This window comes from Boleophthalmus pectinirostris, unplaced genomic scaffold (genome assembly GCF_026225935.1).
Source record: "Boleophthalmus pectinirostris isolate CB_2022bp ecotype Guang Dong unplaced genomic scaffold, ASM2622593v1 HiC_scaffold_19, whole genome shotgun sequence".
Lineage (NCBI taxonomy): Eukaryota > Metazoa > Chordata > Actinopteri > Gobiiformes > Gobiidae > Boleophthalmus > Boleophthalmus pectinirostris.
The window spans coordinates 25,650,774-25,673,717 of record NW_026571140.1 but is presented as its reverse complement, the minus strand read 5'-3'; the positions used below and the strand labels follow the sequence as shown (position 1 = coordinate 25,673,717).

Genomic DNA, 22,944 nt, shown 5'->3' with positions numbered 1-22,944 from the left:
CTCTCTCGCTGCTGCGGCCTATGTAGGTCATCATGACTCACTCCTTTATGCTTCAAAAGCCCTATCCCGCTCCGTGGCTCTATCTTGAGCCCTCTCACGTTCTGCGTTGTGTAAGAGAAGTGTGTTTGACAGAGATTATTCCCGTTGGAGAGCTACTGACCACCATTTTAGTTCTGAAATTGACAAGGATGTTGTTTTTATCCACTAATAGTCCATTTAATCAGTTTTAGTAGTTTGCTTTCCTTCATTTGTCGATAAATCTTAACTGTCTTGTGACAACAGGGAAAATCTCATATCAAAACAAGCAGGCCTGCTACTCACAAGTCTTTGCAGTGGTTCCACTCTGACCTAGATGCCGAATCCATCAGCTGCAGCAGATTAGCGTTGCGTCAGAAATGAAATGCTAAGGACTGTTTCCAGAGTTGTGTCTGTGATTGTGATCAGAACAAAGATAAACTGTTTTGCATCATCACGACACTTTCATTATTGAAGATCTAAGATCTAACACTTAAAAGAAGTCTCTGTGGTGTTTGTTTCCATCCAAACATCTCCTTGTGATTGTGTTTGGAGAGGTCATTGCTCTGATGCTCATTGTGTTGTAGCGTGACAATATTAACAGCCCTCACGGTTCACATCCAGGCCACTGCACTCGGCACATCTGCTGGGAGCCTGAGGTCACTAGTCCCCTGCTCTCTACCTGTTGACTCATTAGCTCACACTACGCTTTAAGCCGTACAGTCTGTTACTACAGCACTAAGCCCTGTGTTCTGGCTAGTTGTGTACACTCTGTATTTGAACATGCCTTCTGCTGTGTAGCCCTATGACTCCACAAGCACAGTTTGAAATATTATTCCTGGTTTTATGTTGATGACATTATCAAATGTAAACACTTTCATAAGTTCATACTGCACAAAGTTGTGACAATCAAAAGTGGTAAAAGTGCCTCAGCTCTTGCTTATTTAAAGCACAATATGCAAAGTAAACACAAAATGCTTATAATTATTAGGTTTTAATAAGCTTACTCAGAGTTGTAGTATGCCGTTTGTTTACATTTCTTGTTTGTCTGCGTAATCCTTAATTCGTCCAGGTTTTAGAAAGGTTTTAGAGTGAAGACATTTCACTGCTCATCCCAACAGCTTCTTCAGTTTGTGAAGAAGCCACTTGGATGAGCAGTGAAACGTCTTCACTCTGAAACCTTTGTCTAGTTGACAGATTTTATTTTTTTTCTTTTGCTTTGTTCATGTTCTCAAGGGGGTGGTACTAAAATCCATGCACCTGTCCTCAAACATAATTTCTGTCCAAATACGAGCTCTTTTAGACTTCAATTTGTTCCAGTTAGCCAACATTGCTAAAGCTAACTGCAGTGATGCGAAACCTAACTGGATTCTGTGATGTCCATGTCTACTCCATATGTGTGGGGTTGTCATGTGGCTACAAAAAGCAACTTGGCTTGATTTTTTTGATGTATTGATATATTGTTTTCTTTCCATTTCAACACTGATTGTAGCACACATTACAGTTATAGAAAATGTGTGCAATTTTACAGGTAAAATAAATAATCTATCTGTTTTTTTCAGATCAGATGCACTTTTTTTTTTTTTTTTTCGACAAAGACCAAGTATGAACTGACCTTACACTATACTCCAATGGTTATGTCATCAATGTTTTTCTTTTTGTGAGATGAAAAAGCAGCATTAATTCAGCATCATATTGTGTGCAGACAAAGCTACTGTCAGAGTGTATAGAGGAAGCGGGTTCACGATCCTGACCCACATCCCAGAGGCCATAGCGTGTCACATGTGCGTCCTTTGTCCCCCTCTCTCCAGGGCTCTTTTCATCGGGCCAGACTGAGGAGGGGGAGCGCACTCTGAACAGGGTCTTTTTTGATGAGTCACTCAAGCGAACAGCGAGAGAAGGAGGGCTCAAGAAAAAAATACAATGACCCTCGCCCTGAGCGCCCTGCCCCCACCTACCTAAACAGCCCATTACGTCACGATTACCCAGAATTACCCTGTGCTAGCGGCTAAAGAGTGTCCGCTGCACCTCCCACCAAATGGTTACACACCGCATATCCCATAACATAGAGAAGCATGCTGGGATCACATTCAAGTGGTCAGGAGCTGGATGTGTGCAAGGGGCACGGGGATGGGGGGTATGGAGGAGGGGGCAAGTAGATGGGTGTGTCGAGGCAAAATGGAGGCTTTGTGGAGGAAACCCGAGCAGGCTGCGTTTTGTGGCTGTATATTCACACGCATGTATCATCTATCCCCTCTGCGTGCATCAATGCAAGCCTTGTGCTCCAGTGTGGCCCACCACAGCAGAGCCCTCTCAGACCCCAGGCTGCTTCTGTAGAGGCCAGAGGAGCCTTGACTCCATCAGACCAAACCTTTCAGCAACTCAGCTCCCCAAGGAAAGCACTCAACAGGCTTAGATTAGTGTTAGGGACTCTTCAGACGTTATTATTTTTATTATGAACATACAGTAGATATAGCGTAGGGCTGGGCGATATGGATCAAAAAATATATCTCGATATATTTTGCTATATCTCGATATACGATATATATCTCGATATATGTTCAAGAAAAAATAACCCCCTAAAACTGAAAACTGCAAAAACAAATCTGCCAAATTCCACAAGGTTTTTTTAATTGAAATGTAAGAGGTCGGCAGTTCATATAGGAACATTTAAGATTACAAAAAACCCTAATTACATAAATAATAATTTAACTGTAAAATAAAAGAAATAATACATATTTCCTTCTTTTCATTCATAAATAAAACAACTCAACACAAGCTCATCATTGCATTAACTCTGTTACCCAAACCAGAACCAGAACCATGAGCTCATTTAGCAGAAGAAGCTCAGGATGTTCCTTATTTCAATAGATCCATGTTCCTGTCCAGCAGTAAAGAGCTCTGAGGTTTCCCACAATCCACTGCAGATCAAATCCAACGTTTCCAAACACTATTGTACAAGTGACACTGCAGCAGATTATTAATTTAAATATTCTGCATAAAAACAACTTTACATTGCTAAACTTTATAATATATAAAGCATAACGACTATAGAGCCACATCAGCCCATTTGCGATAATAATGTGTTTAATGCAGTTTTGCACACGTGTGTTTACATTTTACAGAAACGAAACTTAAGCGCATGGCTCATTTGCATAAACAGCGCACTTCTCGTGCAGCTCAGCTCGTTTAGCTTCTTTCGGGCTAAAGGACGCGACTCGGTGGAATATGAGGATGTGCTGCTGATGGTTTTGTCTGTAAATGGTGGAAAAGGTTCGTGGTGCTTGAAGCTTTTCACTGGCACCAACTTTCGGCATTCACGGTGATAGTGACGAGTGAAGGAGACACGAGCGAACAAAATCATCGAGGCGCGGGCGACGAGAGAGAAGGTAAACAAGCGAAGCGGCGAAATCAGAATTGAATATAAGCATCATATCGATATACACGATATGTCAGAATTCATATCGAGTTTAAAAACTATCTCGATATATTTAAAATATCGATATATCGCCCACCCCTAATATAGAGGGTGATTTATTTGTTGATTTACAAACAAATTCATCTTGAGATTGTCATACTCATTGCGTTTTTGTATTTCAGCTCCACTTAACCAAATCCTGCACACTTCATATTAGTGATAAGGTTCAGTGAGGAGATTCATTTGCAGACAATTTGCAGTCTGATAGAGCTACCTGCGGTTGCCATTTCTTCTTTGCATCGTTTGCCTTTTGAACCAATTCAAATATTCACTGTTTTAAGGATATGTGCTGTTGTATTGTTGGTTGGTTCTGGGTATTGACAAATACTCAAAACTCTCAATCCATAATAATTTGGTGTTATAAAGATGCAGAAAAATTGAGTTATATTGTTGATGAGTGAATATTTCTTTCCACATGCCCTAGTGCCATTCTGAGTTTGTTGTCAGTGCAACACTATCTTTTTAAACATTTTAAAATGCAAGAGTATTGAAGTTCTTTCTGTAGAACCATACTTTAATTTATGAGACATTAATTAGATTTCATGATCTTCATCAGTATTGGCAAATACCGGTTACTACAGCAAGATTTGCCCTTTTTTGACTTTTGTTTGTTTAGACCATATGTAGTATTTATGGCATTAAGCATTCTTCACATTATTTATGGAGATGATCACTGCATTAGTGTTTTGGTTGCTGTGGTTAATAGGCCATTGCTCTGATTCAGGTAAAAACCTGTGTAGACTGCAGTTAGCCTGAAGGCCCTCTGATGACAGGACTTTGTTTCAGTAGTTTCTTGTGTCTGCGCTGCTCATCTTCAAAGCGGCGTTCCCGATGGAGAGTAGGCGTTAGCAGCAGCCCATCAACAGGAAATTCCAGCCCTCAGAGCATGGGGGCTGGGGACGCTGGGAAACATGAGGGAGAGAGAGCTTTCTGGGAGCACCCAAAGGTCCTGGACCAGAATAGTTATGGTTAAACCTCATTTCATTGCTGCTCTTACTGTACATTTTATCTTAAGATAGTGTGTTATTTGAATATATTCTGTGTGCTTGTCATTGTTGCTATAGTCTGCTCTAATGTAAACAACCACAGCACATCCGCTTGTTGTGATCTGAAGTGCACTTTTACTTCCTGTCAACAAACCAGTCGTCAGGATTAGTTATCGTCTACGTGCCATTTGATTGCATCAGCGTTTTCGAGTGATTTCGAGAGAGCTCCTATTTACACATTACATTGTATGCACTACTGGAAAATGACAACCACTAACACTAAGGGTCTTGGGTCAATAACAAGTCATATAAGGACAATGCTTTGACCTGTATATAGAAAGGAAATGTTTGTCTCTCTTCTACATTGTGATGATAAAGTGAAGCAAATAGCAGTAGTTGGAAGACTAAATTAAAATAAAGATTGTCTTTATGAGGCCTTTGCTGAACCCTGCTGAGATAATATTCTGCACTAAACAACACTTGAAGCTACTGTTGCATCATCCAGCTATTTTTGAATCACATCATTCATAACAAGACATTGCACATATTTAAGGGCAAGTGTGTGTTCCCTTGAGGTGTCAAACCTCAAACCAGGCATAGGCCTTAGTCAAATGTGTATTTCAATGGTTGTGTGTGACCTTATTTTTTTATCATTTCATGTTAGAGGTGAGAAGTGCATCAAAGAATGGATAATAATACTGTTATTTTGGAAATGTGCAAAATTAGAATATTGTTTAGGTAATTACAAAATATCTACAAAAAGAGCTGATTAAAAAGAAAATAATAGGCATGTAATATATCAAACAAAGGTATGAAAAGCTACTTCAGTACTTTTGTGATACAGTACAGTCCTTTGTTTGTGTGATACTTGAACCTCTACTTTTACAGCCACCTCTGAGCACATTTTTCATGCAGTGCATAATATCTAATATTGTAATTGAGATATTTTGCCCACCCCTATTTCCTATTGAGGATATATTAGACCTACACGGAGTGAAAAACTTCCCTCTGGTGCAGATAAATTCCCCCTTTTCATCTTCTTTTGTTTCCATTTTTGGGCTGCTCATAAAAGTGGTTTGTGTTACCTTAGCGGTAGGGCTGCGTCAGGTTACGGGTTAAAGCTTTAATTGGCTGAATTGCAAACATATGTTGATAGCTGTTGTTCGGGAGGGCCGTCTCAGATGTGCAGGAGTGATACCTTGTGCGCACCGGAAGAGCGTTCCCTCAGGGTTTCAATTATTGCATTTTCCATTTTAGCCCCGAACAGAGTGCATCGGCTCGCACACGCTGATAAAGGCATGTTGGACCAAAACATATGCAACAGCTCAAAAATATACGACTAATCCAAATGTTTCTCCACCAAGAAACTAATGCAGTGTTGCTAATATTCCTTTTTAGACAGCACAAATTATCCTTTTATCTATGTCTGTGTCATACACTCAGCTTTAGCTTCAACTATGTGGCTCTTATAGATAAAATATTCCGACAGGTTAACTCCCTCTGTCTACTGCAGCTGAGCAAAGATAAGTACATCCTCCCTTTTGTCCTCTTATAAAACTTGCTCATGACAGAACTGTGGAGGACTGACTCAGACTTTATAAATTTGTCCTGCACCTGTGTTCATGTCATTCTCTCAAATACTGGAGTGGTTTGACTGTGGTTTGCATTTCGTAACTTAAAGACGCATTGTGTAACTTTTCTGGCTTTTCTCCATGGAGATGTTATTGCTTTGTCTCAAATGTTTCACAACGTGGTATTTAACATTTCTATCTTCATGGAGAGTAAACCAGACCAAGTTACAGGTCAGATCTGTGGAGAGGCAACCCTGCTTACAGTCAGAATGCTTGTTTTTCTGGGTGTTTCTGAGCTATAAACCCACTTCTAATTGAATAAATGTAAGGTAGAGCTGCTTTATGTCATCCTGGCTGTTCAATGACATATCCATAGAAACAAGCAGGTGACTGACCCTAAAACAAAAAGGTACATAGTGCACCTTTAAAGTTATTTAGAGATTTTCACACAATATATATCTCCTGTGTAACACTGACATAACATGCATATAATAACTATGAGGAGTGTAACTGGAAATACCTGTATCTTCATTATTTGGTGTAGTTGAATTCAAGCCGAAACTGCTATCGCAACTGTCAAAACTGAGTAAAACTTTCAACGCAGAGCAGCGAGAGACAGATAAACTTGTGTGAATGTTGTTTATGGATCATAATATTGGTGGTATTTTAGCATACCCGGTACTGACTGACTCTTCCTTTTGCATCAAATATTGCTTCTAATTTGAACTTGTAATATTTGTGCAATAATGATGTTAATGATACTAGACGTTGTGTGTGGTCAGTCTATACGTGATTTTACAGACATCTTTATGTAATTGTTGCAAGCTTAAATAACTGTGGGTTGCTTCCGTGGGTCATTTTCCAGAGTTGAGTTGGAAGAATTGAAGTGAAAAGGTGGGATCATTTCCTCGTTACAAAAAAGAGATTTGTATTGAGTGTGAAAAGAACTACTGCATGTGTTCTGTTGTTTCATAATAGCAGGCTGACTTAATGACAATTCCATATTTACCCATTAATATAAGTAGTTCAAATTACCTCTAAATCCCCACCCTACATCCTGAGGCCCTGAGAAAAGCTTAGTCACCTGTCAATCAGTTGTTATTCTTTCTGAGTTCACGCCATAACATCCTCATCCAGTTCTGCAACACAAATAACTTTAGTTGTAATAGTACTATTACTTAATAGACTGACTAAAGAAGTGGACTAAGGGAGTGTGACATCACCCATAGCATTTGGCTGTCAAATGAAGCTCACAAGACTGGCAGTTATTGGATTGTTTTTTGTTGTTTTTTGGATTGGAGTTAATGAAATATTATGAATATGAATTTATTGATGGACAAAATAGTGAAATTTGAACATCAGGATCATGTAGAATGGGTTAATATGACCATTTTGAGACCAAAATGACGAGGCTCACTGCAGCAGTTACAAAGAGAGGGGTGACAATTTTTCAATGTAAAGTGAATTGGAGCCAGTCGATGGAGCCAGAGGTGTGCCCACGCTCACTTTCTATTTGGAACGCAGTGGCTAGCAGATCAGTTATGTCCATTTATATATAATGTCTATTAGAGCCCGACCGATATATCGGTTGGCCGATATTATCGGCTGATATGGGCACCTGGGGGCATATCGGCTATCGGCCGATATGCTTGCTGATAGGGGCCAATATTTCACGTGGGCATGTGATACATTGTTAAAAATCTTAGACTCTCTACATTCTGTTCATTTAATCCAATTTACAGACAGATAAATGTCCTAATATGTGGCTCCGCATCAGTATTTATCTACGGAGTCATTTGTCTGTGTGTGTCCATACTGTCCCTAAACACACCACAGAGTCGCGTCACTCACGTGTGTTTGTTTACACCCGCAGCGGTGCGCAACACTGAGATTATATTCTTTTTACGGACAATCGGTTTGAGTCTGGATTTAAAGGACATTTATTAGGGCAGATTTGTGATGTGAGGAGGAGCCTGTATGAGCGGTGAGTGTTGGAAATATGTCGACTTTGAAGCTAGTTTTGGTCATTTGTATGGGTTAGCCGCTGTAGCTCCCGCACATAAACAGGCTGTTTTCTATTGGCATATTGTTAAGTGACTATATTGGCCATATATTTGTTACTGGACCTGCATTGATATGTAAATGAGCTGTGAATAGACGTGTGAATTATGACATTTGTGCATATAATTAATTACCACGGCGCGCACGTATTTACGGCTAAAGGCTAATAGCGATTGTTTATTTACTAGTTATGGGTCGGTCGCGAACGAAATGACTCTTAGAGCCAACTCTTTGAAGCGAACGACGGGGGCCTGATCCTTACTGGGAGTCGTGTTTTCTCTTTCTCTCACTTTTTTTCTCTTCACGCCGTGTGCAGACTCGTGGTTTGACAGCGGCAGCGACTGAAAACGAAACTTTGAGAAATTTGCGTGTACATAGGATAAAAAAAGGAGCATATTTGGCTGTAGTTTAGCATAAAATAAATAAGTCCTGGTTTAGTCCTTTTTCAGTCCTGGTTTAGACCTGGTTCAGTCCTGCTTGCAACAAAACAATCTGAAGAGCCGCTTGGGAGCCAAAAGAACCAGCAGCTTTTAGTGAGCCGAGCCAAAAGAGCCGGTTCTCCAAAAAGAACTGGAATACCCATCACTAGTGTCTAGAATGTGATGCAAAAATGCCATTAAACCAACCTACTGTCTGTAAATATGATGTAAAGAGGCAGAATAACAATAAATGTTGCCTAAATAAACCCAATTTAAAATCCACCAGAGCCAAACCTAAGTTTTTTAAACAATTCAACATTTACAGTGAATTTTTACATCACTAAATATATCGGCGATTATATCGGCTATCGGCAGCGCCAACTCCCATTATATCGGTTTCATATCGGCCACAGCAAAATTCATATCGGTCGGGCTCTAATGTCTATGGTCCTACCTGTTACATCATACTGGAGGAAAGTACAGTCCTGACTCGTGCCTGGGCCGGTTCTCTGCCCCTCGTTAAGTAGGCACCGCCCCAGCCCTCGTCTGCAGCAGCGGGCCTTTCATCCTTCCATTCCTCTATCCCTCTCTCCCTCTCTGCCTCCATCCGGCCCGGCCCACTGATTTATAATTCATCTGGGATCCTGCCTCCCTTCTCCCCTCTGCACCAGCAGCTCTTTAACATTCTGTTTGGTCCCCAGCTACGCAGCACCCACGTGAGCCTGGAGTCGTGAGCTGCGGCTGCCAGTGCCTTCCTGAAGCCTCTGGAACTGTACCACGGGCCTGTTTTCCACTGTCTCTCTCTCTCCTCTCCCCTCTTGTTTTTGTTTATGCCCAGTCAGCTGCCTGTCCCACCCTGCGTGAGAACACATTAGTTATGAGGCTGTTGTTTGCACAGTTCCACGATGATCATAGCTTTGTTTATATGTGGCACCATGCCCCGATGCAGAGCCAGGAGATTCACAGGTCTTATGGCTCATTCAGTGCAATGTACCTGTGGGCTTTTCTGAGTGTAATTGTTTTTGGTACAGTGTAGAAGTGGGTGATAGGACTGTCACGATAACAAATTTTGAAGTGCGATATATTGCTGAAATTAATAGATGATAAACGGTCATATAATAAAAATGTTCTAAATCTACAATATTGTTAAAAAAAATGAGCTGCAATAAAACAGCAGGATGAAATACTTTAGTACTTAGTTTGCATCTATAATGAGTCATATAATGTATTCAACCTTTTACATCTTAAATCTTTATCATATAGCCGAAAATTTCTCAGTAGTACAAAGAAAATGTACTCATGATAAATACTGACCAAAATATTGTTCCATCTTTCATATATTGAACGATAAATCATAATGATAATATTGTAATTATCATGACAGGTATAGTTCTATTTTAGGATTATCACAATTCTCATATGAAGATAACATTATGGCAGTCCATCAGAAATGTTCTAAACGTGTCTGTAAATGTCATGGTGGAGGTTCAAGTATTGTACAAAACTTGAAAGGACTGAAATCATAACCACTTATTCAGAGGTTTGACATTATTTGAAAGAGTACATTGCAAGTTTGTTTGATTATAGTTTTTTAGATGTTTTTACTATAACTTAAATATACATTTTGAGTACCTTGAGTCATTTTATTGTTGGCATTGCTTCTTGCTGTAAAGGTTGCAACTGTACTGTGCTATAATGTTTATCTGCTTAAAGTCTGCTTTATATTGCTTTTTTATTGAATATTAAAACATAGCAGTTTTGTATTTGTATTGGTGCATGTGTGTCATAGACTGTATATGGGTGATTCTATAATTAGGGGTACATTTCATGTCCGCTCACTATATTTATGAACTATACAATTGTTTCCGGGAAACAATGATAGTTTTTGCACTGGCCCATCAGCCCCTTTTTGGACCTCATGGTAGCATTGATTATTGCAGAATCAATCAATTTATATGCTTGTCAACTTTTCAAATTTCAAAGTCTCACTTAAAATATAAGCCTCATAATCCATATCTGAGTGGAAAATGTTGTCTTATAATATCCTAAATGTTAGAAAAGACTGATTTAAATGTTTTTAAACTTTTGTCCCCATTACTTGTATATTGAATACTTTCATGCTCGTCCAAACATTTTTTGTCAATTGGGTAACGCTTTGGATAATCCCTCATAACACTGCAATGGTGCATTCTAAAGTCACAAACTCAACACTACACTGTCTTTCTGGACTGATATCTGAAAAGAGACTGCTCAGGTTTAACCCGCTTCTTTGGAAGAATCATCCTGTTTTACTGGGTACTCAGCTTCAGAACTTTTCAGACATTAAACTGGATAATGCACATATTTTTGTAGAAAGGTAATGGGTTTGGAATGAGCTGAATGACAGAAATAAGTCATGGTAATGTAATGATTCTCACCTCTATAATAAGCACATCCTACATCCTAAAATGTTACAGATCCTACATCCTAAAATGTTACAAAATCTCAACTGAGTAATAGGTCCAGTGAATAACGCTTCCCATAGACTCCACTGATTATAGATTTCAACAAACACATTTAAAAAATACTTATTATCATAGACAACAGAGCGTCAACTGAATAACACTCCCCAGTTCTTTATTAGGCCATAATTTCTTAAATATTTAGTTGTATTGTATAAAAAATTGCACATGATGGCATGACTCAAATAAAACCCCTTACCCAAATACAAAGAACAATGTATATATGTGTAATTTTCAAAGTTATGCATGAAAATAAGTATCAGTCATGGTCAGCATTCCCCTAATTATATAATCATCCATCTGTAAATGGATATAGCTTACCCTCTAGTCACTACAGTCTATTGATACAGAGATGGATGTCGGGATACTTTTAAATAACATAAAATCATTATACACTGTAGAGATACACACTTACTAACCTGTTACATTAAGACTGAATTGGCTAGGCTTAAAAGGTGGCCTATTCATAGGGCAATTGTATCCCAATCTTAACGGAATGGTGACTATAAAATTCCAACACACATCATATTATATTAACATACATTTAGAAAACTTTTAACTATATCCATGTATCGGGACATATATCAAGCTCCAAGTGTCAGAATATGTGGTGGATCCAAATGGAAATTGTATTGCATTGTGAGGTACTTGGATGTACACAGCCCTGGACATTAGTGTTATTGCAGTTGCATTTATAGATTGAAGCCTATTTAATCATGGACCATTATAGTTATACTGTCAAATGGCATATAGGATGTACACAGGGCAGTGTTGTCACAATAAAAACATTTCTATTCAAACTCTATTTCGATATTAAGGAATAGACTGGATACCCATTACAGATTCTGATACTAACATGATCATTAAAAAACACTTTAGACAATAGAAGGTAATTAATAGATGAAATTATCACTCAGTTGTCCAGGTGGGCTCTGTATACTTGTCTGTGTTCTCTTATTTCTAATTTGATTAATAGATTAAATCATAGTACTTTGTTTTATATTGCTATGTGGTCTTATATCTGTGTAATCACTCGGTCATCCAGGTAGATCTTAGGTCTTATTTCTTTCCTGTGAATGTGACTTTTTAGTATCGATACCAGCCCAAATCAGTGTCTCGTTCTGATACTAGTTTTAGTATGAATTAGTATCTGATTATTGATGCTTTTGACAACCTTACTGCAGAGTAGACTTTTTGTTCAGTTTTTCATCAACAGGGTTTTCAAATGAAAGCAAATGTACAGTGAATTCCTACAATTCTATGGTCATTGTAGCAGCTGCAAAACTGTCTGGTCCAAATTCCTGCTTGATGTTTTTATGTGGTTTATTTTACAAGAAAAAAGACTTGTCATTGGCCCATATTTCTTATTTTCATTACTTTTTCCTATTGTTTCGTCTCCGTGCTTTGTGTATTTGGACCAGCAGCAGTGTCAGTCCTGTGGCAGCGGTGGTGTGTACTCTGGTGTGGAAGACATTATGATGCTCATCTGTTGAAAGGTCACATCCACCCTGCCTCCCTCTGTTCATTATCCAGGCTTTTTCCCTGCTCCGACAGACTTGTATTTTTACCTCCTCACGTAATCCTTAATTAATCTAGCTCCAGTCACAGCGCTGCACATTTTACACCATTTCGCACACACACACACTGTTCATTCATGTCCGCTGTGGGGACTTAGAGGCAGGGACACATTCGATCATTTGTCTTCTCTCCGACTATAATGATTTAGATCACACAGCATCCTCTCTGCGTTCCTCACTTTACAATAATTGCTTGATCGCGAGGCCCCATTGTTAAGTGAGCCAGACCACATTCCGCATACGCATTAAGAGCAAGCCAATGGAAAAATGCTTGAGAGTGGATGGTAGTGGACCGAAATAACTGCATTTGTCCAGCCCAGTCCATTTAGAGGCCTAATGCAAAACAAAAGTAGAATGTCTGTTATTTAGCGGCAAAACAGATCTTTAACAGAGCTAGAGTGCTCCTCCCTCTCACAGCTTGTTTATACATTTACATGTGAATGAACTGTCATCATCTGCAGTGTGCACATTTAGTAAAACAGTTCCGCCGAGAAGCTTAGTAGGAATATTTGATGCTAACGTTGGCGTAGCTAACTCTGTTGTTGATTATGACCGGGCTTGTTTGAGTGGGCAGTGAGAATAAGGCCAGGGCTATTTGGAGAAGTGGAGCTGATAATGTTGCTTAAGTGCCACTTTTGCCACTGTTTGTTTCTTTGTGCAGATGTTATTTGTCTGAATACGATACTTGGTGCCTGTACACAGGTTACATGTGTGTGAGGGGACTGTCTGAGTATGACTCTTGTACATTTATTCAGGTTGTGTTACAAATACAGTGAGCACAGGTGTATGTTGCAATCTGAAGTTCATAGTGAAGCCTTGTTGCTTGTGGCTGATTTGCAGAAGCACTGTTCTGTCAATAGGTTCCCCTCTCGTTCATGCCTCTTCTTTCGGCCCCTCTGATTGGTCCGCATCTGTCTCATCCCTTCGTTGCTAGGCAACAGGCTCTGGTGCGTGCGATGTGTGTGCTCACACGTTGCTGTGGCAATGTGGAGAATAGAGAAGTACTAGAGGATGAGTCAGAGGCTGATGAAGGGACAGAACATGGCCAAAAAACAGAGATGGTCTCTGCGGCTGCAGCTTTGTGGCATAGACAGCATGATTTAGCAGACTGACAGCAGCATCTCAGCTCTGCCTCTTATTGGAGGAGCAGAGGTGTAGAGCGTGGACGTGCCCAGAATAGAAAAGTGTAGCAGTGATTGGATTCCTCCCCACACCTCTCTGTCCCTCGCCTCTGAACACTCCCTGAGACACTCCCCCTCACTCACAACTCACAACATTTTGTCATCTTCATTCGCCCTTGTGTTTCATCTCTGGGGCGCTCTCAAAACAGTGTCAAGAGTTGGCTGTACGAATGACATTGTTTGATCTAAAGTAGCACTAAATACACATTGTTTTGTGCTGTTTGAAGCTACTGCTTCTAACAATTTTAAACTGAGAAAGGGAAGCCCTCCTTAACCCAGTTCTGATGGTTTTGAGCACAGCTCCAAACTCTGTCACAAACCAGTGTCTAGGTGCAGATAATTACATCTGTGCCTGTCCGCTGTGGCGTGCTCCTGAAGAGTGTTCTGCAGCATAATTCACCTGCTCTCAGCTCTCAATCTGCACGTGTGTGTGTGCTCGTGTGCATAAATGTGTGTGTGCTTGTGTTGCTTTTCTGTTTTTTCAAACAGGTTCATAATGAAGTGAATGGGCCCAGGTCAGGGATGAGCACCAAGCTGGGCTGTGGTTGCCAGGAGACAGCAGCTGAGCGCGGCTGCCTTTATTTGCACACCAAACAGGAGAGATACGGCTGCGGCGGCTCCTCCTATAGACTCTGTGTATGGCATGTCAATAGACTTGTGCCGACTCTCAAAGCAGCTGCTCACTATATTCTTCTAAAGGTTTACTGTAATGCCCCATATTACACATGTGCAGAAACAACTGCTGTGTGTGGTAGCATTAATACCTCTGACTGTCCCTGTTCTCCATTTTAAACTTGTGCATTTGTTTGTGTGTTGACATCGGGCAGTTCAGTATCACAATGTATAGATTCTGTGGATGGGTCACTATAGCATTGTTTTTTTGATTTTGTAATACTTGACAGCTGATTGACAGCAGACATTGCACACTCTTATTAATTGTAATGTAATATTAACCTGCTGAAGTGTGTCCATGACAGAAGCTCTTAAATCCTGTCATAAAGTGCAATTTAAATTATTGGCTTTGAAGCCATTCCATTCTAATAATTGTTATAAATATTATAATTATTATTACAATCAAGTTTGTTGTAGACAACAGTATAGTGCATGTTTCCCAGTTCTGGTGAGAGGAATGGGCCTGCAGATACAGTAGCTATCCTTCCAACAGCACCCTTAAAAACAGATTTACATGAACGCTTTTAATCTGCTTCTATAAACGGCCGAGCGAACCGTGCAGTCCACTTCACATCTTTAAGACTTGGAGCAAGGTACAACTCATGTTTCCCTGAGTATTGTATTGTTATTTTCAAGGACACTCAGAGCTGGAGGATAGTGTGTTCGCAAATGTATAACTTTAAAGGCTATTCTGTTACATATGTGCTCTCAGTGGGAGGCAGGGGGATTTTGGACCAGTGTGTATTTCACCATTTCGGTTACTATTTTGATGCCGCGGCGTGTCTGCTAACTCGGGATATCATCTGACTGTCTCTGGGAGTAGTCTGTTGGTTTATATCAGATTGAGCCATGGCTGTGAGCGCTGTGCTGAGAGAGAAAGAGGGGAGGCGAGAAAAGGGAGGAGGAGAGAGGGAGAGAGGGAGGGAGAGTGGGGATGAGGGAGGGAGGCTTGGGAGAGAGATGGAGAGAGAGAGTGAGAGAGAGGCTCATCCCTGTGTGCAGCTGCCAGGCTTTCAGCTGTCGGCCTCAAATACTGAGGTGTGTTTGTGTCCACAATGAGAGGAAGGAGTGGCACAACTGCTTTATCCACACACCTGCAGCTTTATGTGTGTGGGGTGTTGTTGGCTAGTATTATGCACAGGATCATGTACATTTGGCATCCCCATGTTTGAATTGTAATAATTTTTTTAGGGTTATTTGTTTATTTTTAGACATTATGAAAATGTTTTGCTGGCTATTATTGTCAATACTTCTAATTGGATATTTATATGGGAAATAAAAGATTGACTGCTATTACTATGTAACCTAACTAGGTCTGTCATAAGGCTGTGTAATCAAATTTTGATTGCGATGTCGATTTGTGTGTCAAACGATCTCCAAATGAGTTGAAACGATTTAAAGCTTAACAAAGTTTATTTTGGGATTTTTTTATATATATAAATAAGTAGATTTATTTTATTTTTTTAAATATAGAGATTGTAGAACAGCTGGATAGCTTATTTATAGCTTATTTTGGATACATTGGTGTTTTCTCTATCATATTAAATGTTCAAAGTATATTTTATCATTTTAAGTTTGTACATTGCAAAACTGCTCTAAGATACATATCTGTAGCCTATATTTATTTTCAGTTTGAAGGTTTTGTGTAAATTAAATCAATAACAAAGTGATTTGTTTTGTTTTTGTTTTTTTGAGAGAGAGAGAAATGCTGAATAAATGTATTGTGCATGTAACTAAAAAATTGTCGTTGGAATAATCGTGATTTCAATATTGACCAAAATAATCTTGAAATTTTTTTCCATAATCGAGCAGCCATAGTCTGTCAGCATTAAAAAAAAAGTAAGCATGAAATATTGCAATAAATCATCATCATATTGAAAGTAGATTTAAAATGTTTTGCTTTTTACCATGAAACTACTTCATGCCACTGTCACATACCAGGATAATTTAAATATACAGTATCATTAAAAGACATGAGCTGTAACCTCTAAAAGGCAGAGTGAACTGATAATTAGTCATAGGAGTTATTTCTTCTACTCTGTACAACTCAAATCTTACATTATTACATAAAAATGGCAAAAATCTCCCCGCTATTGCAAAGAAAAAGTACCCACAATAAATACTGAGCCCTAAAATATATTGTTCCAGCTTTTATATATTGAATGATAAGTCAAATTAAGTGTAATTACCATGATAGGCCTAAACCCCAAAAAATCATGTTATTTCTTTTAGAAATGTTTTCCTTTGGCTATAATATTCCACAGTTTTGCATGAAACGTATCTGTATCCATAGAGAATGTTCCACAGTGTGGGTCTAACCAGAAAATTTAGCTTTAAGCCACAGGTAAATATTGTTATTATTCACACTTGGTCCATGATGAACCAGGATGTTGGAAGCGAAACATAATTTTATTCCATAAGTCCAAACAAGAGTGGACAGGCTCTGGTGTTACAAAAGGTGCATCTTCTGTAAAATGTTTGACTTGATATGAAGGTGTTTTGTTAGTCCAGTGCAGTTGGATGTGTATGCTACAGTGCACAGTGTGTTAGCCACAGAGCTGAGGGGCTGGCCTCCATCTGACCGCAGAGGATTCGAGGAATGACTCCTGGTAATAACTACAGTACACAGGGAAGAGGCTGTGTTTGTACAGAGGAAAAGGATTCCACTGTGCTTTTTATTTTTACTTACCAGAGCTGGGCTGCTTCACCTTCCTCGTGCATATTGTTCTTGTAGTTAAACTGTATTATATAATAGATCCTGTGCTTATTGTTTAGCCTTGTGCTGCAGTGTTTTCAGTGATCAGAAAGTGGGTGACTCGGAGACCTGAGTGTATTGATCCTCATGAGAACAGACGGTGTGTAGAGCGGTTTGTGGTGGTTCATTCATTTTACACCTCTTGCCCCGACTGTAGGCAGACGGAAACAGCACTACACTGGCTATGAATAGAATCAACTTTGCCTCAAATCCTTTTGCATATTTTATCACCTGACAAGAAAATCTACTGTATGAGATCTTCCAGAATGGATACCAGAGTGTTTTAAACTTATTTTCTACTGAAAGGCAAAACTGTTCTCTTATGATGATTGGCTTTGCAGGCTTTTAGCTGCTTTATTCTCTCTCTAGTCCACCACAGTGATGCTTAGTGTTTGCAGTTTTGTTTGTCTTTTTTCAATCTGAAGTAATGTAAAATTGTAGCAGAAGACTCTTGGCAAATAAAATCACCCTTTGCTTGGTTCCCATAATTACCTCAGTGATGAATTTCTGCAATATTTCCTAGTTCTCAAACAACTCTGACTGTTGTGCATGAGGGCAGCATTGCGGTTTGGACAAAAGCTAAAAGTGAACCAGCAAAACAAACCAAAAGAAAGGTGGCAACATCGAGAGAGATACTTAGTATTTTAATATTACAGATTATATTGCATTTGAAAAGGTGAAGGTGGGAGGGAAGTATGTGCCTTTGTGGATAGGAAAGATGTCTGTGCTTTTCTATGAACTGGATATAGTAAAGTGAGATTTTTTTTTCTCCTCACTTTGGCTGAAATGTACAGCAATGAGCTTGAAGTACTCAAGTTCCACCTTTTCCCAAGCACTTTTAACAAGAGCCGTCCACTGATAATGTTTACAGCTCCTCTCAGGACGTAACTTTAAATCTCACAGTAGATTACATATTACAATACTCATTTCACAATACGATATTTGCTGCAATATTGTGGAGATGCTAACAGAATTGAAGAAATCCTACTTTTTCCTTTTTAAAAGCCTTGGCAAGCCTGCCTTTGGGGCTGATATTACTGTAATAGTCCTAAGAATTAAGATAGAAAAGTCCTTTATAACAGTTATGTTTTCCTGTTTTCTGTGTTGTAATGGAGCAAAAGATTGTGGTCTATGCATTTTTGCTTTCACCACAATAAAACAGTAATTTAAGCAAAGATATGTTTAATACAATATGTTATGACAGCCCACGATATTGTAAGAACTTTGAGGATACGATATCATGATATTGCTATTGTCACATCCCAACTGGCCAGAGGGTTACACATATCAAATTTGCCTTTTGCCACATGAAACAACTGGATTGGGGTCTTTGAATCTTGTAAAGATGTTTCCATGTTGGGGTCAGTGTTTTGGTACTGTGCTCTCTGTGTGACTCTAGGGTGTCTAATGTTGTGATGATGATGATGTCTTTAAGCCGAGGTGAGGTATCTGATCACTGGGATGTCATTACAAAGGAAATGAGCCCTGGTTAGTTGTGTGCTTCCTCCTGGTGTGAGCTTTTGTAATATCATTTCCCTGTACTTCTCATCTCAGTGAATGGTTTGTTGCCATTACGCCTGTCATAGTAGTCCTGAAATAGCTCAGGTTATTGTTCTGAACGCAGAGCTGACCCACTTTGAGGCGTTAGCGAATCTCTTGCTGCAACAATTGTTTATTTCTGTGAGTGGTCGGACCTTCCTACTTTTTGTTTGGTGCGAAGAGAGGTGGGAGTTTTAGTGCTTTTAAAGTATGTAGCAAACAGGCCAGCGGTGGAGGTGTTTGCTGCTCATGGCTTCATAGACCAGTAGAAATTATTGCGTATCGTCTTTGCTCCTCTCTGGTTGGTTGCCCGGGCTGTCTTGATATGACTGACTTGACTGGAGGATATAAATAGCTCTGTTTGAATAGGATCACTGCAGAAGGCAAAGGGGGTGTATGGAGAGGGAAGTGGCGCCAGAAAAGATCGCAGTCGAGAAGAAGGAAAAATAAAAATGAATGTCGTAGCCATAGACACATCTGTTCAGTTGGTCTCAAAATGACGGTACACTCTGAGAGCAAAGTAGATTATGGAATAACTGGAGAAGCACAGTATGATTTATTCATGGCTTGCTGATGCAGAAGGCCTCACTTCATGATGGAGCGTTGTATACAGAGGACAAAGCAAAAACATCGGAGCTAGTAAAGCATAGCAGGTCTATACATAAGAAATCACTGGGTAGCAACACTTAGCATCATCGCATAAACATGCAATGGATTGTGGGAGTTGCAACTGCTATGAGGCTCAGCACAATTTTTGTTTTTAGCTTTAAGCCAAGTAAAGTGGATTATTTTTTTAAAGGTGTGCTGCTTAACATTTCTAGTGGAGGGCCTGCCACCTGCTCACTTCCATGAAAGTGTTATTGCATTGTCTAGAATGTTCCACAGTATAAATTAAGCCTATCGATCACAAGGGAGAGGAGCAGGTCACAGCACTGTGCTTCATTACAATTCAGATCTGTTTAAAGTCACCCCTGTTCACAGAAGAAATTATAGAATTTTTTGATTAATATAAACACCCATAATGAATAAATGCTATTTGGATATGTTTAATATGATGCCATGCAACATTCCAGGGAGAGCAATAACATCTCCATGGAGACAAGCAGATAAGCTGCACAGTGCACCTTTTTTAAAGAAAAAAATATTAAAATGCATTTGAAGTCAGACAAAAACTCTTTATACAACTTTATACACCAGCAATATTAGAGGTTCATCTCTTTAAAGCTGTTACGCTAGTTTTGCTTTCTGTCTGGGATGAGCATAGCCATGTGAAATTGTGTATAAAATGTAAATGAAAGTTTAGTTGAGTCAAAACCAGATCCGCCAGTGTTCTGTGTCCGCACATACCAGATTGTTTATAGAAATGCTGAGCTCTCATGTGGGACCTGTATTATCAGAGTTTGATAAGCCCCACTATTAAAGGCGCAGAGAGCATGTGCTGTCGAGGCGTGCCATTCACATTCCTGCAGACATTCTTCAGCTGCCCGCTTGCTCTCACGCTCCACAACACTCAAATATTGCGCAATATTCAGCATGGCGTGTCCTGTCATCAGCCTACATAGCAGCGCACTACCTCTGTAAATGATAGCATAGTTGATTCCAAACATATGGCCTGCTGCTTTGTCACTGAAAGATTAACAAGCACTATTAAGTGTTTGGCCAGACTGTACAAGCTGGGGTCTGTGTGATAGCTTTAGCCAGCTCCCCTCTCTGCTGTACTGCTGCTGTCTGTGTACCAGTGTGTAATGCTACAGAATAGGGAGTTTGATGTACCACTAATGGCCTCATTGTCTGGCTCAGTGTAATGTGTTTTCAAAGAAACATTGTGGCCAGGTGCTGACCTCCATCTCATCCTTCTTTCTCTTTTGTCTTTACAGACGGTTGATGATGATGCAATGGCAGCGTGAATGAAGCTTGGCGTGGGGAGAGCTGAACGATGCCCAAAGGTGGGGGTTCTAAAACCCCACAACTGGACCACTTCCCACTCGGCACCGACATGGTGGAGAAGCAGGGTGGGAAGAAGGTAAGACCAAATCTAAGCTGCTTTTGAGACTGCACAACCCCCTGAACATTCTCATGAATAAATACAAACTAAAGAGGGTCTATTTTCATTTCACACCGTCCTTTACTATAAGAAAATGAAATGTCATGGTGCTTGTTGCAATACACTATAGTTACCCCAGTACTTACTGTCTGGACTACAATTCTACATCAAAGACCATGGAAATCCTGCTTTTGTGATGCTGTGTAAACCAAGATTATGAACCACTTTTTTCAGTTGTTATTAAAAAAACAAAAAAACAAATAGCAATGAAAACATGACGAGTGTTTTTTGTAGGTGAGGGCTTACAATCCAAATCATTTAATAAATGCTAAAAATAAAAACCCTGGCATTCAAAGAAAAAAAAATACACAAGTGATTTAGAGTTGAAATTGAGAATTGAAAGTGATCTGTCAAATCTTGCGTCTAAGAATTTGGTATACAACGGTGTCAGTAACACCTATGTAATCTTCTATCTGAATTAAATACCATCAGAGTTTGTAGCTTGTTTAGGTAGTGCCCTTTAAATCTCCACAGGTACAGTCTTGTAGATTACAGTAGAGCGTGTTGTCGGCGCAGCTTGATGATGTCACGTGTTTTCTAACTGTGCTGACGGCTTCACCATGAGGCACAGGGAGCAGAGGTAGGCTTTATACAGGCCTGGATTTACAGCACTCTGCACAGGATTGCATCAGACGCAGAGGGCGGGAGGGAATGGAGCTCGGGAGTGGGTGGAAAACGGAGGGAGCCGAAAAAGAGCAGGCATTGCTAGGAGACCACCGGACTGACGGCTTTATGCAAGGAGAGGGCTATTGCTTTCTATAAACTCAAATCTGCATAGACCACATAGACTCGTGACCATTTTAATGTGATTTTCAAGCCAAAATACCTTTACTACGGTTGTGGCTGGATTACACATTTGTGCTGCATGCCTTTTCAATGATCACCAGTGTGTTTCAGTGAGGCTAAGCTGTTTTTTACAAACAGGAAGAGAGAAGTGTAGCTGGCAGTGTGGCAGTGTACTGTAGGATGACATCATGGTCTTATGACTGGGGCAGGGCAGGGGGAGGAGTTCACCGAGTCCACACACATAATAGAAAAGCAGCTACCCCGAGGCAGGACACAGATGAGAAGAAGAGGTCACAAGACACATGCAGCCATAGAAGTGATATTATTACCTACCTGGGCTTAGACACTTGAACACGCTCTTAATGTTGAATTCATACTTTTTTAGTATTGTGTCTAATTATTACACTGCAAATGCTGCAGGTTATAAAATATTATGTTCCCCAAAACTCATTTCTGTTAAGTGTTTATTTATGTCTCTCGTGGTATAGTAAGGACAGTGAAGGTACAATGCAATGACAATATAGATCTCTCAATACAACAACTTTGAATCTAGATGAACTGTATAATGTACAGATTTTCATAATAAACATTACAGGATTGAATTGAAAAAATAAATCAATTCTAGCTACAGAAAACATCACCATAAAGACAGCTTTTCCACCAAAAGCATGATAATTCTAAGATTGCTTTATAGATTAACTATATTGTACAGAAAACATCAGCTGCAATTATTTAGCCTAAAAAGTATTGTAAAATAGTAATTCAAGACCAATACTTTTATTTACCCACACCATATTACTAGGACTAGTTACATAATATTTGTTGAGTAAGGCTTTCTAACAGTTAGCCTGAACAGAGGGATCCCAAACGCTGAAGTATTCACATCTGTTGTTTCGCCGATGGACTGGTGATTGTTTCCAGCAGCTGTAGACCACAGAGTCAAACCGGCGTCAGGAATCCAGGAGGAACTGTGTGGAAAAGTTTCCTCCGCAAAGCCCATAATAACAAAAGCACTTTTAAAATCGCAGCCCCAAGCGCAGGAGGTGGTCACATGATAATGAGCTAATCATTTCTGGCTCTGGTTGCGTTTCAGCAAAGGGTTCTTTATTAATTACACAGTTTAAGGATTCCTTTTAAAGTACGCATTTGTCTCTTTTTGCAGGATAAAGTGTTGTCAAACAAGACTCCCAAATTGGATCGCAGCGATGTGGTCAAAGAGATGAAAGAAAAAGCCCCTAAAAGGAAATTACCTTTCACAACAGGAGCAAATGGAGACCAGAAAGATTCAGATTCAGGTAA

General features: G+C 39.7%; 1 protein-coding gene across 3 annotated transcripts in view; it reads left to right on the top strand.

Moving 5' to 3' along the window:
* Positions 1-22,944, top strand: part of ankrd11 (ankyrin repeat domain 11) — a 112,899-nt gene that overhangs the window by 73,758 nt on the left and 16,197 nt on the right. For all 3 annotated transcript variants that reach the window (XM_020938857.2, XM_055155024.1, XM_055155023.1), the window contains exons 3-4: positions 20,633-20,778; positions 22,808-22,940. In XM_020938857.2, coding sequence (XP_020794516.2) covers positions 20,692-20,778; positions 22,808-22,940 — 220 coding nt within the window. In that variant the 5' untranslated portion in view covers positions 20,633-20,691. The remainder of the gene's footprint in view (positions 1-20,632; positions 20,779-22,807; positions 22,941-22,944) is intronic.